The sequence below is a fragment of the Thermobia domestica genome, chromosome 14 (genome assembly GCF_964235325.1).
Source record: "Thermobia domestica chromosome 14, izTheDome1.hap1.1, whole genome shotgun sequence".
NCBI classification, from domain to species: domain Eukaryota; kingdom Metazoa; phylum Arthropoda; class Insecta; order Zygentoma; family Lepismatidae; genus Thermobia; species Thermobia domestica.
The window spans coordinates 94,790,943-94,807,591 of record NC_137467.1 but is presented as its reverse complement, the minus strand read 5'-3'; the positions used below and the strand labels follow the sequence as shown (position 1 = coordinate 94,807,591).

The 16,649-nt window shown below is 36.0% G+C and overlaps 1 protein-coding gene across 1 annotated transcript; it reads right to left on the bottom strand.

Moving 5' to 3' along the window:
* Window positions 1-12,522: 12,522 nt before the first annotated feature.
* Window positions 12,523-15,570, bottom strand: LOC145669930 (uncharacterized). Its single transcript, XM_081738270.1, has 2 exons — window positions 15,100-15,570; window positions 12,523-13,794 (listed from the first exon to the last, which is right to left on the bottom strand). The coding sequence occupies exons 1-2, from the start codon at window positions 15,568-15,570 to the stop codon at window positions 12,523-12,525; spliced, it is 1,743 nt and encodes a 580-aa protein (XP_081594396.1).
* Between the last annotated feature and the right edge of the window lie 1,079 nt (window positions 15,571-16,649).

Genomic DNA, 16,649 nt, shown 5'->3' with positions numbered 1-16,649 from the left:
AAAGACCACCCCAATGCAGTAAACGTACTGCTGTGAAGTGTGAGATTTGATAACTTGCAGTCCTTTTAGATATGTCTGTAATTGCACACTACCTCTCCTTCGCATATTATTGCCTGCGGCTAGGAGTACTTTTATCGCTTATTTTCAGTGGACCAAACTGTAGTACTCATCCTTCTCTTAAAATCTAAATTTATCTTCTTTAACGTTGGTTACTATTTGAACATTTAACTTGTTAAAAAAATGAAAAGAAAGAATTCTTTGAAGCATGCGACCTCAGATACCTGTATAACTCTCACTTATTATTTTTTGTTATTTGATTGGCTACTAAATGAGTCATTACTGTCTCTGACAAATCCTTTGGAAATATCTTTTGGATATATTCCATTACAATTTCTATTTCTTTTCTTGTCCTACATTGTTAAATAACTGAATTGCTATACAGCGATCCTGTCTGTCTCGTACTTAGGTCTAAATATACTTTGACATCCTCGTTTACTTAGTGTTGCTCTTCAAAGCCCAGACTACATGGTCAATTCTTAGTAATAAGTCATTAATCTGTCTCTTTCAACTTCGTTTGTTTACAGTTTTTCCATTCTGAATATCCAAAGTTTTACTGCACTTTGTGATTTACAAATCTATTCTAATTTACTACCTCTATTTTCGTACTTACATATCCTTAATAAGTTCTTCACGTTAATATATTTACATCTGCAAATACAATTCTAAGACTTTGTTCTTCCCGTTCTTCGTTCTTTAACTCCAATGTATCTTTTTTTCTTCTGTGTAGCCTTGTTTCCACATTCTTCTTTCCCTGACTCTGTCCACTAGTTTCTTCTTAATTGATTGCTCCTTATTCTGCTCTCCTCGAAAAATTACCTTTAGTCCTGTATCTTATTGTTCGTTTCTTCCGTCATCCGTTAGTTTCCATTAAACACCTTAATCAGTTAATCAATCAAAAATATTGTGATATTTGTCTTCATATTTCATAAATATGTGAATAACAACCCTTAAACACAAGTTGGCTTTTAAGGGGAGAGACTTGGAAGACAAATTTCACTGGTAGTGGTGAGTTTTTTCGGTTAAATTTTTTGAAAATAGTTCACGTGATTTTGTTCAAGTAACATTAAGCAACAATGTTCTTACCAGAATGTAAGCTCTGAATTGCAACACAATGTATTAAATGTGCGTCTGTGTCCCGTAGATAGTTGGAACGTCCATTGTAATGGACGCACTTCAGGGGCGTCATTTGACATGAGCACCATGGAAGAAATTGTTCTCCCTCCCTGAAATTTGAGAAACATGGGTTTTAATAAATTACGTACTAATCTAGTAATAAAAACGTAACTCTTCAGACAATCTTGGCCCTATCTGCCTCTCTGGCAAAATCTGAAATGATGTTACTTAGACCTATGCACCCGAGCCCATTCTTTTATCGAGGTATTGAATTTGAATGATTACTATAATTCGGAATTAGTGTAATTAATCACCAACTCGACGAGTTAGGTTCATAGGTTTATCTGGAGACAAATTAGTTGTGATTTTGTTTATTGTGTTGATTCTAGGTTGATTGCTGTTTGAAAACCTTCACAATCAATCTTTTGCAATTTGAGCTACGTTATTTCAATCAGAAGCCCTTCCTTGCTAGTTTAATGCAGGGGTGTAGCCAGTAGGTTTATTTAGGAGGGGCCCGTCGTTTTTGAGGAAGCCAAAAGCCAAAATATTGTGTTACATATTGTGCTTTTGAAGACTGAAAAAAACGAAAATTTTGGTTTCGTCCGGAAAATTAAAAACACTGTTTTTCTTAGCTTTTTATTTTATTTTTTATCTTTTTGCGTGGATTACTGAAAACCAACTGTTGCCAAACAACGGAAGTTTTTCCATGTCAAAGGAATTTAATACATCCCTGTCTTAAAAGTTACTTCAGTAGTCACGTTCCCGTTCACGATACAAATTCTCGTATTGGAATAGTTTGGCAGTTATTTTAAAAGAGGCCTAGCCTATATAAAATATTTTCATGCTTCAATTTGGACATGATCCGTTCAGAAGTATTAAATCAATCGGTTGTAGCATATGTGGTAGCAAATGTGTATATGGTCATTTATTACACGGAAGAGATACCATGCTATTTTTCCATCGGTAAGGATCGGTAAATAATTTACAGTAAATTATTAATTATATGTAAACTTTGTTATTTTAAAATACTGAAGCGAGATAATTTTACGATGATGTTTTAAAAGCTGGTCATTTGGGGGGTCCAGAAAATTATTTGGGGGGCCTAGCAGTGATGGGGTCCCTGTGGCTGCACCCCTGGCCTAATGGCTAACGAGTGCTTCTCTGATCCACGGAATTCCTGATCCAATTCTCGATAGGTGAGCATTGTACCCATTACGGTGGTTAGGATTATATCTTAAACTGTACATATGTCCCATATAGTTTCGGCGCTGAAATGAAACGTTAAACAATCAAACAAAAACAAACTCACTGAGAAGGGTTCATATTAGTTTATAAATCTATATAAAACAATCTATAAGTAACTAGTATTATCAAGTATGTTTGATTTAATGTTGCATCCCTGAACTATCCTGACTACCTAACTATCCAACAAAATGTAAATGATTTTCGCTCCTTATACAATATGATCGTAGTTATTATACTTGTTTGTAAAACTAATCTTTCTTCTTTTAGGAAAGAAATCAAATTTTGTTTCCGTTGGCACTATATCATTGCTCACTTAAACGTTTGTAGCACGAAGGAACAAAACGTATATTTATTAAATTAGTTTCAACTACAACTAAAAGACATTATTGTTAATCTTAATACTACTTTTACTGATATTTTATACTGTTCATAAAAATAATTATTATTTACTTATTATGAATACAGAAAACAACATTCTTATTTACTTCCTGCTGAGAAGTAGTTTTAACGGTGTTGCAGTTGAACATTGACGATAACTTAGATGCCAACACTGAAGTAATTTGTCAGAGATCTTTACTTCCTCAAGCTCTGAAGTTAGCCCGGTGAGGAAGCATCTTTAAAGAGTGCGACCAACCAAATCCTTCATCTTCATATTCAACTTCTGGTTCTCAAGTCCTTTGATCCCTTGATGCTTCTAATAATTTTTTCTTCGTCAAAAAGGAGAAAAATAGAGGTTCACACAAAATAGGGAAATGTGCGTTCATGCAGATCAGAAGTATTAAACTAAAACCATTTTTTAAGAAATAAAAGAATAACTTTATTTCTAATGAAGTATCGAAAAGTTTCTCATATTTATGTCATAGCAAATCATCATCATCGTCACCGTCATTATAGGCATTCTACATTATTGGCAGGTTACTTGCCGCAACATTGAAGCTTCCGTTCTACAAGATCTTCAGGTAACCTCTTCGTCTTCATGTACAATTTCTCTGTTTTAATATAATAAATCAATTGTAATCTTCTCTCGTTTCCTCCCTCTCTTTCCTGCCACCATACCCACTAGCGAGTTCATCATGACGCACTTCCATCTTAGCCAATTTCCCAATAAGTTTCTGTTTCTTTTCTCAATAATATCTAAAATTGTTCTTTTCTAAACCAAAATTTCTAACACCTTCTCATTCGTTTTTCTCTTGACCCAGCTTATTCCGACTATTTTTTTTCGACACCCATATTTCGGAAGCTTCCAGTCGTTTTTCATCATTTTTGCGTAATATTCATATTTCTGATTCACAGTGCAATACTCCTCACGAAGCATTTTATGAGTTTTTTTTCTCAACCCTTTATTCTAACTCGCACAAAACAGACTTTTCTCCCTCCTAAAGGCTACATTCACCATTGCTATCCTTGCTTTTATTTCACGTTAACACTTCATATAATCACTAATAATACAATTCAGATATCGAAATCTAAAAAAATGAAATTAAATTAAATCTTTGAGTTTTAAGTCGCATAGTTATGTCGGCTAGGCTAAAGGAGACGGTGACGACCAGAAATGAATGAAATGGTGGAATGAAGAAAGTGGGAGGAAACGGAAGAACCCCATGGAAACCCACGCACACGGTATCGAAATCTAGTCACCTGTTCTATTTTGTCATCTCCTACTTCTATAATTGACATCGACCACTTCGTTCCAATAACCATGGCGTTTGTCTTTCTAACATTTATTTTCACCCCATATTCTTCACAGCCCCTCTTCAAGTTTTCTAACATCTTATTGATTTTCTTTCCAAATTCCGCAACATGCAGCCTATTATTTGCTAGCCGTATACACCTAACCATTCTACAACCTATCGAAATGCCGTCTTCATTTTGTAGGATCTTTTTCACTATCTCTTATACATATACATACATTAAATAATGTAGGCGAGAGAGAGCATCCCTGTGGAACTCCCCTTCTAATTTTGTTATTTTCTTTTCTATTCTAACACTTACTTGTTTATTCATAAATAAGCTACATTTACGTGAACAGTGAAAACTATTATTTGAATACAGTTGTAAATATTTAAAAATTCTGAATATCATTATTTGATTTTTATATTTTTTAAAGCACAACAAACAACTTACTCCGCAATTAAAGTCCCTGTAAGGATTATTGTCACAAAACAAGATCAAATCAATTGTTCTTCTCTCTCTCTCTCTCTCTCTTTCTCAGTTGAACTAGATCATAATTGTTAGCTCCCCCTCACCATATCCTGTTCTTTTACTGCTTTTGTCTTGCTCTACCACTGACTTCCAGGCGGTAGCGTCAAAAATAAGATTAAAGTGATAATAGATCAAAATGACGTAGTAGGTAGTTGTATCGCGTTGTCTGAAAAGTATTGAGTCGATAAAGTTTAACATTGAAAATATATTTATTAGTATTTAAAAACGGCTTTATGAAATCATATATGCACCATATGTTCGATGATCTGTTCTTTTTTCAACATCGTAATTCCTTCAATATAGAACTTCAGTGGTTTATGATCAAACAATTGTGACACGTGGTTACAAGACATTTATTTGAATTAACTTAAAATCATTCAGGAAGACCGCAAATGATAGTTTGACGGTATTAGATCCGGCCTATACGATTGGTGCATTAAAACGTTCCAGCTAAGTTTTCAATTTCTGAAGGCGTTTTGGCGCTGTCAGCGTAGTACACTACATCCTTTCTGTAAACCAGTTCCGGCCGTTTATTTTGAATTGCTAGATGGTCTGGCGCTAATTGTCAACAGTACAGGTCCGAGTAGATCGTACTGCCCAGCAACTTGTAATGCAAGATGCTCTTCCAGCTCCACCAAACGTACAGCATAATCTTCCTGGGCGCCAGTGCGGAATTTGACACTCTCTGTGGAACTACTTCTAAATTTGACCACGATATTTTCGCGGATTGTTCTCGTCGGCTATCCACTGTTTGTCACTCATGATCAGTAGTTTCAGAAATAACTTTGCTTCGTTACATATCTGTAGATGTTCACAGATGAAAGTTTGATCGAGTACTTGTTTTCTCAGATGATGTAGCACCCGAACGTCGACCTTCCTTTTGTTGACAACTTTGTAGAAATGGCTTTAACTTTATTTTATGATGGATGTTTAAGTCACTGGCGATTTCATGATTGATTAGATGCCGGTCTCGCTTGAGTTTTGTCAGAGTATCACCCATTTTGTTTCGATTGGTCGCCCGCTTAGAGAGGGAAACATCTTAGACATCAATATTTCCAGAACGAGTGCAATTGAATCATCTTTTACCTGATACTTTTTATAGCCTATCTTGCTTATAAACGGCACGAATTTCTTCACGGGCTAGTAATGCGCTACTAGAGGACTAGTTTGCTTATTGTAAAATATTTGTGAGGGAACTCTGTAAATATCACCGTATCTAAATTTGTACGATGAATATAGGACGTCCTGAAGTTTACGTGCAATATGGACAATGGCCGATAACACAAATAGAAGAATGGCCCCGCGTAGCGTAGTTGCTAACGCTCTCGCCTTCAGTGCGAACGGCTCCGGGTTCGATTCTCGGTGGAGGCAGTCGGTCGAAAATGTATAAAATGCTTTTTTCAGGCCAGCCATCCTTTATGAGGTTTTCCTCATTCACACCAGGCAAATGCCGGGATGGTCCTAGATCACTTAATTTCTTCCCCAATTCTTTGTTCCTTCTCTATCCACGAATAGTATGCTCGTCGAGGGACATCATTCCTCAAAAATGACTTGCTAACAAAGCCATAGATGCCGAAAGTACAGAAATCTAAATCCTAAATCATTAATACACAAATAGAACAACAGAGATTGCTGTGGAAAAATGAATTATAATTATTAAAGGTTATAACGAAAACAGTATTTATTTAACTATACATTAAAAACAAAATGGTTATAACTATCAATAATTTACGTTTTAAGTTATTTCTAAAGCTGCTTAATTATTTTAAGATTATTTGAGAGCCATAAACATGAAGATATATCTGTAAAGAATAAAGGCTTGTAATCAAACGTCTCACGCTAAATAACTAACTACATCTAAATTGCTAATTGAATGATAACTCAAATATTTAGTTAATGTGGTAAGTTCCGACCGTGAATCTAAATTCTGCATCGATGAGGCGTAGGTAATGCTTGTAAATTCGAACTAAATAATTACAATTATGTCATGCTGTAGCAATTACTTCAACATTCTCATGTTTCTTTGATATACAGGAGTTTCATAATTGTGTACGATAAATGGTTAATAACTATATATGGCTATGTTCAGAATCAAATCTATCTTGTAAAATAGTCACAGAGTAAAAATAATATGAGAATTAACGTCCATATGAAGATAATTATTATATTCTATGATTAGTTGTAATGATTGAATGATGATGATAATTAGAGCAACCCACACTATGCTTTATTTTTTATGTAATTATGTTTTATTTTTCCAAATTATGCTTTATTATGCTTTATTGTTAATTTCAGTCATTGTTTTATATTAATCGTGTATAATGTAAAATATTTACTATACATTAAATATTCTAACTATCTTGATCTATTTATTAATATTTTATGCAACCAGTTTCTTTCATATTTAATGAAATTTCTACTTAATGCATTGTAAAGAGATATGCTTTACTTGAGTCAGTTTTTGTTTCACTTGTGTGCGCCTTAGAGGTGCATATATACAGAAAAAGAAAGTAAAAGATATCACGTGGAGTTCTTGTGTACTATTCATTGTTGGCGGCAAGTTTTCTTCATTTCCTTCTTTTTCTCCACATCAAAGGATTACACCGAAAAGTTTACAGAAATAAAAATTAGCTTTTCATTGTTGCATTGTTATGTTCTCAATGATTTTGCTTTTAAATATTGGGTTTAAAAATATATTAATATAGTATGTTAAACTTGCAGTTATACAGAATTTTCCAAGAATTGTGCTATATATTTTAAATTATGCTTTATGCTTTATTTTCTAAAATTATGCTTTCAAAATTAGTTTCTTCTGGACCCTTGAACAACCCCAACCATGTTTAAGGTACCAGCTATATGTCTAAATTGCTATTATGCTTTTTATGCTTTTGGGTTGCTCTAATGATAATATATAATATAAATAAAATAAATAATTTGTTTGTCTGTGCGTTTGTGTCTCTGCCTGTCTGTGTGCGGCATGGAGACCAGACGAGTGGACAGAAAGTTACCACATTTGGGTCACGGGTACCTTGGTCCAGCCTCCAGACCAAGACGGAGTTTTTTTTATCAACTTTGAACCAAGAGGGTCTCAGGTGGGCATTTACCGGTCTGGGCGGATAACAAGACATGTAAAATAATCCAAAATGGCCAATATTAGTGTTAAATCCATTGTTCTCGCGGTCGCTGAGATCAATTGTAATATTTCCATTTGCGATAGATTTCAAATTCAGCTACCATTGTATGCGGCCCGGGCTCATCTGCGGGAGGAGGGGTTACCGAGACAAAAAATAATCCCAAATGACCGATATTAGTATCAAATTCATAGTTTCCGCGGTCGCTGAGATGAATGGTGATAGTCCTACAGGCTTTGACTTCCTAATACAGCCCCCATACGAAGAATGGGTAATTCTGCTAGTACGCAATAAATATGTTTTGAAGTGTAATATATAATTTAGTAAAGGGTTGTTCAAGACTATTAGAATGATTTTGATTAAATGCCAAATCAATACTTACATGTTTCTTCATGAATTAGTACTGAATTATCGAATTGATACTTTATAATCTCGTTACGTACATGCAGAACTTCACTATCTACTCGGCATTTTCTTTAAAAATAATTATTACTTAAATGCATATAACATCTTGGTCAGTAACCCACAACAATTTCAAGTACTTAGTTAATCAAGTAAGTCTCTAGCACGTTAGCTTTCTTATTCGTTATACGTTATTTTGCAGTTCCTACGCCGGAGTCCGATAGAAAAGTGTTTAAGGAGTTTGGTAAACCAAACCTCAATGTACTGTCTCTGTCCGTCTGATTGTTCAGAGATGCAAGAAATCTTAAAACTTCCTTCGTGAATCCCAATCTATTCCCAAAATGCAGAGGAACAAGTTAGGAATCGAATTCGTAGATGGAAGTAATCGATCTCTCGGAAATAGTAATAATCAAACATGTCCGATTTCTACTTTGTTCACTATAGAGCAAGAACGGCAATAAATAACGATTAGTAGTTTTCTATTATCAATTAAACGTCTCAACAAATTGCATTTCCAACCTTAACTGAAGCTAAAAGCGATAAAATCCAACCACAAATTCCAGTTCTAGTATTAATCAATATAGAGCAGAAATGATAAGAAATAACGAAAACCGGTTTTATGGATTCGATTTTGCGATCTAAGAATACATACCATTGCCTTCCTCAAGCCTTTATTCAAACGAAAATTAGAAGATATCAACCACTTCCAGTTGGTAGCTATATGATGAAACGGAATTGCTTTCCTACAATCAATTAAACATCCCACTTTCTTCCATATTCCATCTCCAATCTGATCTCTCTATTAAAACCAGAAATGGTAGAAATCTACTGCTATTTCCAGCCCCAGCTTTAATATTAATTGTAACAATACTATGGCACACAAAACAAACTCTTAAACATGGCGTACACATGGTATTGCTACTTTTTTGTGGTGTACTAATTATTGAAAGTAATTGCAATACTTAAAAATAAAACTGTGGATAAAAGAAAAAGAAAATTCTCTCTCTCTATCAATCTGTCTACGAAATAATTTATTTTCAAACTTATGCAGTAAACTCTTTACGACCTCTTAACTTTCGATACACGAATTTAACCTCATCTTGTGAAAGAAGAAAAACACCGTGTCGGAATCTTGTGCTATATATGAAAGTAAATAAAAATAATCATACTTTGGAGTTGTTTCTTTTATTTATTTTTGTATAGATATTCCTCTTTTACTTATTCTCACTCTCATATACACTTCTCGTATGACGTCAGAATGAAAGGTTAGATAAATGGCAATTTTTTGCCATTTATCACACCGGATTGCCCAAATACTGCAACTTTAAAGAGACACAGTCAACCTGTATGTTTTTCTCACATTTTATCGCTTGTATGGTATTTTGTGCACTGAGAAAAACTTTTACGGGAACAAAATAACTTTGTATTTTTATGTGACTTCGGAACTTTGTTCAACATGTGATGCTACAGGTCTTGTTCAATACTACACAACCATTTATTTCTTTTCGCCGTTAGTTTATGAAGGTTAAACGTGGCGATAAAAAAAGAAGGAGTAGAAACACTCGATAAAGCGCTTTTATTACTGCATTAATCTATTACAATTGAATGAATCGACCCTTTTTGTGTCACACTCTTTCCCAGAATTCTGTTTGAAAGTCAGAGATGCGTAATGTTTACTATCAATTTCAGAAAAAAAAAATCGAAGATTGAATAAAAGCATTTGTACTATTAAAACATTTTAAAGCCCATGAAAAATCTTCACAAGTCAATTGAGAACTTTCGTTTTTTATAGAGTTGGTGAACTATGTATTACTAATAATATACAAAATAGTTTTAAACGGTGAGGTTAGGAGAGTGATTTGGCTCTCAATATACAAAATTGTTTAATATTGAATATACACAAGTTGAACACAATTACTTCAGTTTTGCAAGTTGATAAACGAGTAGAAATAGATATATTTTATATTTTGCAAACTAGTTTGACAATGTCGGGATTAACAAAAAGTAGTTTTAAAAATTATACAGTCTACATATTCATGTTCCATAGTACCATGGTACCTGCATATAGTAATAGAACAATCTTATACGCAGTGTTGGTCTGGCCATATTGGCTACTTGGCGATCGCCAAGGACCTGAAGCTCGAGGGGCACCGCAGGGATCACGAGGCACAGGACCTGTAGGCCTTGGTCGAATTTTCGCGATCGCAAATGCTTTTTTTGAATATTCTTAACAAAAGGTTGCAGAAGCCTAAGTTCGTCTTTCCGAAAGAAGGCTTTTCGGGCCTGCCTTGCTCATATCAGTACGGTACCATGAGCCAGTAAATGTTCGTATTTATGTTCGTACGAACCCTCTAGTTCGTAACTGCCCCTTGCGCTTATTTGCTTTTACCTGTTTCTCATGCGTACACCGTTCACACTCTCCTCTCTAGGCACTCCTCTGAAAAACATATATGGAGGGCCTCTAGGGATCTGCACCAAGGGTCCTCAACTTGATCAGTCCGACATTGCTTATACGCATGGACAAGATAAAACTGGACTTCATATCCTTTCGAGACCCAGACATGTGTTTCTAAAGTACACTGCGTACGGACGAATTAAGTCCGAGAATGGATGTTTAGAAAGATTAGGTAGATTAACTGTTGGGAACATAATGCCTCCCTTTAGCACCTAGTCTATTTCAGACCATGGACACAAAGTTTAACAAGGAACTTTATGTTAGCCAAATTGTTTTACATCACATTTTCATTCCGGGTTTCCTGCAATAGTAGCGACAAAGGATATTACTATGAAAATAATTATTAAAATATTTCCACTACGCATCACGAATCTAGAAGTCAAGGTTGCCTTAAGCAGCGGGCTATAAATTAATTGATCATAGTGGCTATTCAATAGCAAATTAGCGTAAAAAAACTATACGTTATAATGTGGTTTGTGACAATATATGTAGTTCGTGAATGATAGCTGGTTCGCAAATAATACAAGTAAAAAGTGGATTTGTAAAGGCTTCATACATTAATTATTGGAGTTTATAAGAAACAGAAAGTTATTTCGTCCTGGCTAGTGTATGAGTCAAATGTTTCGCTTATTTTTGTATAAAACATATTTAGAACGGGCTTGATGAAAGTGGCAAATGTGTGCATGTGAGTGACATAAGCCAAGGTTGTGATAACCTACAAAATTAACGCAAAATCACATCAGCAAAGAGCAACAGTTGTCAGAAGAAAATCCTCAGTGACAGGTCACACCGAGCAGTAAGTCCGATTGTCGCTCAGAACTATCAGGCAACTATTGTGCAAGTGGCCGCGAAATTCAAGTCGGCAATCACAATTTGTAAAATTTTATATTATATTGGCATGCAGAGTCGATTCCATGTCAGGAGGACCCGGACAAAAGGGCGAGGGCAAAAAGGACCGAGTCGAAAACGGCCCGCGTCAAAAGGGCCCGGTCAAAAGGGGCCCCGTCAAAATGGTCCTAGTCAAAAGGGCCTCAAGTCGAAAGGGCTTCGCGTCAAAAGAGCCTTGCGAAAAAGGGCTTGAGTGGAAAGGGCCCGGGTAGAAATGGTCCCACGGCTAGAAAGCCTGAAATCAAAACGAGAGGAAAGATGCACGAGGGGATAGTGCCACCTTAGTAAGTAGAAGTGTGGTGATGTTGTATGAAGGGGTGATATGTTTATGTACTTTATTTACAAATCACACATATCACATCCAAAGCTAATGAACTGTATGATTAAACCCATTTTACTGATTCACCCAGATATCATGAAGGAACGAGAAATAAGACTTGACGAATATTTTAGATGTTACTTGCTTCAATTCTTATTTAAAGGTACATGTGTTAATATGATAAATTTAACATGCTTTGTTCATATGTTAATATACTGATATAATACTTAAATATTAGTACAATGAATTACTTATCTTAACATCTTTTTGCAGTAATCGTTGCTTGCTGCTAGCTAAACCACATGTTGCTTGCTAACCATCATACTTTGTCTTCGATCACACATAAACTGAGTAACATTCTAAAACACTGTTAAGAACATGTAAATCTTGTATATTAATGAACATGAGTTTCTCTAAAGCCTATGAATAAATATGCCTTTCTGAAACTATGAATGAATATGCTTGTCTAGTTGAACTTCGAAGCACATTGTCGAATGCACAGACACACTTGAATAGCACACTGAAGGCACTGTTGCCAGCCAATGCAAACACAACTCACTAAAACTCACTAGAAAAATCACTAAAAGAATCACAAAGAATTCACTAAACCACTAAACTATATACAAAAAAATGAAACTAATATGAATAAAAATAATGCACATATGCAAGCTTATCCATCCTCCCCCTCCTTGATTGGACACAATCAATTAATATTCTAGGGGCAAAGGAATTAGCTTAGCAACACTACGCCGAAAAATGCCACTTTTACACTTCACAGTTGCCACTCGCACTAAATTATCACTGCCCGGATGAACTTCTTCAATCACACCTAACTTCCACACTTGAGGAGGAACATTGTCTTCTTTTAACAATACGACCATGCCCGGTTGTAGATTAGGCTGAGCTGACTTCCATTTTCTTCTTTGTTGTAACTGGTTGAGGTAATCTCTTGACCAATGTTTCCAAATATGCTGCTTCATTTGTTGAATCCGTTGCCATCTTCCTAATCTGTTGATAGGTACGTCCAGTAGATCTGGTTCCGGAAGGCTGAGAAGTGTAGCTCCCATCAAAAAATGTCCTGGACTGAGATACATTGGATCTGTAGGATCGTTGGAAATGGCTGTCAATGGTCTTGAATTTAGAATGGCTTCAATTTGAATAAGTAACGTATTCAACTCTTCGTATGTCAGACTTGCTGTTCCTGCTGCACGCCGTAGGTGGTACTTCATGGATTTTATTGAACTTTCCCATGACCCCATGTGAGGAGATCTGGCAGGAATGAATTTCCATTCTAAACCTTCTTGAGCTGAGTGTTCCAGGATGTCCTTTCTGTTAGTCTTGGATTCAAAAAATTGTTGCAATTCTCGATTGGCGCCAACAAAGTTTGAACCATTGTCGCTACAGATAGATAAGCATTTTCCTCGCCTAGTAATAAATCTCTTCAATGCTGCGATGAAAGCTTGAGAAGTTAAGTCTGAAACTATTTCTATGTGAACTGCTCTAGTGGCTAAACAGATGAACAACGCAGCATAGACTTTCATTTGAATTTTGCTGCGAATCGTGGGCTTGACATAAAAAAATCCTGCGTAGTCCACTCCCACGTGTACAAATGGTCTTGCTTCATTTACTCTCTCCTTGGGTAAGTGTCCCATTAACTGTGATGAACTTGTTGATCTCCACTTGAAACAAACCAAACAATTGTGTACTATTGCCTTGACCATCTTCTTAGCTCTTGGAATCCAATATCTGGTACGCAAAGATGCAATAAGAAGCTGTGGTCCTGCATGAAGCAACCTTTTATGTTCTTCTTTGACTATCAGGTGGGTGAAATGATGTCCTGCAGGTAAGATGAATTGGTGCTTGTTGTCGTACTCCAAGTTTGAATGTTCCAATCTTCCTTCTACTCTTAGCATTCCTTCCGTGTCCAGAAATGGAAAAAGATCCTTGATTGGGCTCTTTGTTGAAACTTCCATTTGTTGCTGCAAGTTCAATATTTCTTCATGATAAGTAGTATTTTGTACTATCTTGATACATCTGTGTAACGCTAAACGAAGTTCCGAAGCGTCAAGACTATCGGTTTTTCTTTCTAATTTCTTGGAAAAACAATTCTGTTTGAATCGCAAACAATATGCTACTACTCTCAACATTTTGTTTAACGATGAATACCTTTTCATAAAGCTTGTTTCATGAACTGCCACCAAACTTATCATGACTTTCTTCTCTTCTGGAATATTAGCTGGCTCATTTTGTACTTGACATGGCCATTCTGCTGTGTGAAGAAACTCTGGACCATGCCACCATTCTCGAGACTGAATAAGAGTATTGGGATCCGCTCCTCGACTAACTATGTCTGCCGCATTTTCTTTACTAGGCACGTGGTGCCATTGATTGATTGATGTGATTCTCTGAATTTGAGCCACCCTGTTGGATACAAATGTCTTCCAACGATTGGGAGGTGATTTGATCCATGACAAAACTATCGTCGAGTCTGTCCACAGGTGTATACCACTGACCTCTATATTCAATATGGATAGCGTTTTGTCTATTAGCTTCGAAAGTAACAGTGCTCCACATAATTCCAATCTAGGCAAAGTTTGCTTCTTCAGTGGTGCAACCTTCGACTTTGAACAAAGTAAATTGACTTCAATGTTTCCTTGTTCGTCTGTAGCCCTGATGTACACTACTGCTCCAAAATTTTCTTCACTTGCATCGCAAAACCCATGTAATTGAATTTCCTTAACGTTCTCTGAAGACATTACGTTTCTTGTAATTTGTATCTTCGCCATCGCAGGTAACCAAGACATTAATTGATTCCACTCAACTTGTAGGACTGTGTCTAATGGATCATTCCAATCCATTCCTGTCTTCCACAACTTTTGTAAGAAATTTTTGTATTTGATGACAATTGGAGCGATTAGACCTAATGGATCGAAGATAGATGACACTATGCTGACGACTTGTCTTTTTGTCATTGCAACATTACTTTCTACTGCAGTTCCGTGTTTACAAATTTTGTTCGAAATTATAAGTTTGTCTGTTAATGGAATCCATGCTATTCCTAAAGTCTTAACACCGTCTTGCTGACCAAGTATGATTGGCTGTTGTTTTTCCCTGAAGTCTTCAGGAACTCCTTGAAGTACTTCTTCTTTGTTAGAACTCCATTTACAAAGCTTGAAACCTGCTCTGCTTAAAATATTAATAAGATCCTTCTGTAGTTCTAAGGCCTTTGACACGTTTGGTACTGATTTTAACACATCATCAATGTAGAAATTGTGTTTTATTACTTCTGCTGCTTCTGGAAATTCCTTGGAATTTTCCTCCGCTATTTGCTTCAGACATCTTGTTGCCAAGAAGGATGCTGACGAAGTTCCGTACGTCACTGTTTGTAACTCATACGACTGGATCGGTTCTTCTACTGAATTTCTCCAAAGGATGCGTTGTAAACACTTGTCCTCATCATGAATTAATATTTGGCGGTACATTTTCTCTAAGTCTGCTGTAAATGCAACTGGATACAACCGAAACCTTAAAATAATGGAGTACAAGTCATCTTGAACAATTGGCCCAACTTGAAGAATGTCATTCAATGATTTGCCATTAGACGTTTTTGCACTTGCATCAAAAACCACTCTTAATTTAGTTGTTGTACTGTCCATCTTGAATACAGGATGATGTGGAAGATAACAACTGCTGCTGCTGTTCACGTCTTCTTCTGTAACTTTTCGCATGTGACCCAAACTTAAATACTCATCCATGAAGGCGGCATATTGTTTATGAAACTCAGAATTTTGTAGCAATCTTCTTTCAAGCTGCTTAAATCTTTGTAGTGCCATGTTGTAAGACTCTCCTAAAGCTGCATTCTCTTCCTTCTTTGGTAATTTGACAATAAATCTTCCGTCTCCATTTCTGGTTGTATTTTGTAAAAAATGCTTCTCACAATTTTCTTCTTCCGGCGTGTAAATCTTAGTCTGAAGATCTTCGAGTTCCCAGAATTTTCTCAATTGTGTATCCAAGTCTGTCTCCATCTGAGCAAAACATGAAATTACCGACTGGTTGGCTTCTTCGGGTATTGAAGGCATATTTCCGACGACAACGTATCCTAGCTTCGTTTTCTGCAAAACTGGATAATTTCCTTTTCTAGTCTTCTGGCCTGGCTCAAGGAGACTGTAGAATAACCCCGCACCTATAAGCATGTCTACTGACGACGAGCAATGAAAATTTGGATCGGCTAAGCAGATATCCTTTGGCAAGTTCCAATTACTGTAATCAATATCCTTAGAAGGTATGCAACCTGTAATGTTTGGCAATACTAAACAATCGACCACTGCATTAAAATCACATGTTCTTGAATAAATATGAACTTTAACACTGTACTGAGCTTCGGAGGTTACAGAATTGATACCTCTAATGGGAACACGATTTTTCGTTTTCTTGAGGCCTAATCTATGAACTAACGCTTCGCTTACAAAATTCGATTGAGACGCTGCATCTAATAACACTCTGCATTGTTGAAAACGACCTTTAGTGTCTGTTACGTTAACTAACGCTGTTGCTAATAAGACTTGCTGACCATAATTAATCTTAAATGAGCAATAAGAGTCCTGTGGTTGAACCTTAACCTGATTCTGTTCCTTAACTTTAGGTACGTTAGTAGTATTGCTATTTATTTTGCTTGAACTGTCTTTGTTAGTAGCCTCCTGAGTAGTATCTTCATGCAACAGTGTATTATGCTTAAAATTACATTTCTTACAAGTACTTGATTTGCATGCCTTTACTTGATGTTTATTACCTAAGCAATTAAAACATAGTTTATTTTGCTTCACGAGCTCCTTTC

What these genes read in the sequence shown, in the direction of transcription:
- LOC145669930 (XM_081738270.1), bottom strand. Translation starts at nt 15,570, where the DNA reads ATGGATGAGTATTTAAGTTTGGGTCACATGCGAAAAGTTACAGAAGAA. An exon ending in AATTTCCAGAAGCAGCAGAA is followed by an intron (nt 13,795 to 15,099) that starts GTAATAAAACAC and finishes TTGAACTTGCAG; the next exon opens with CAACAAATGGAAGTTTCAAC.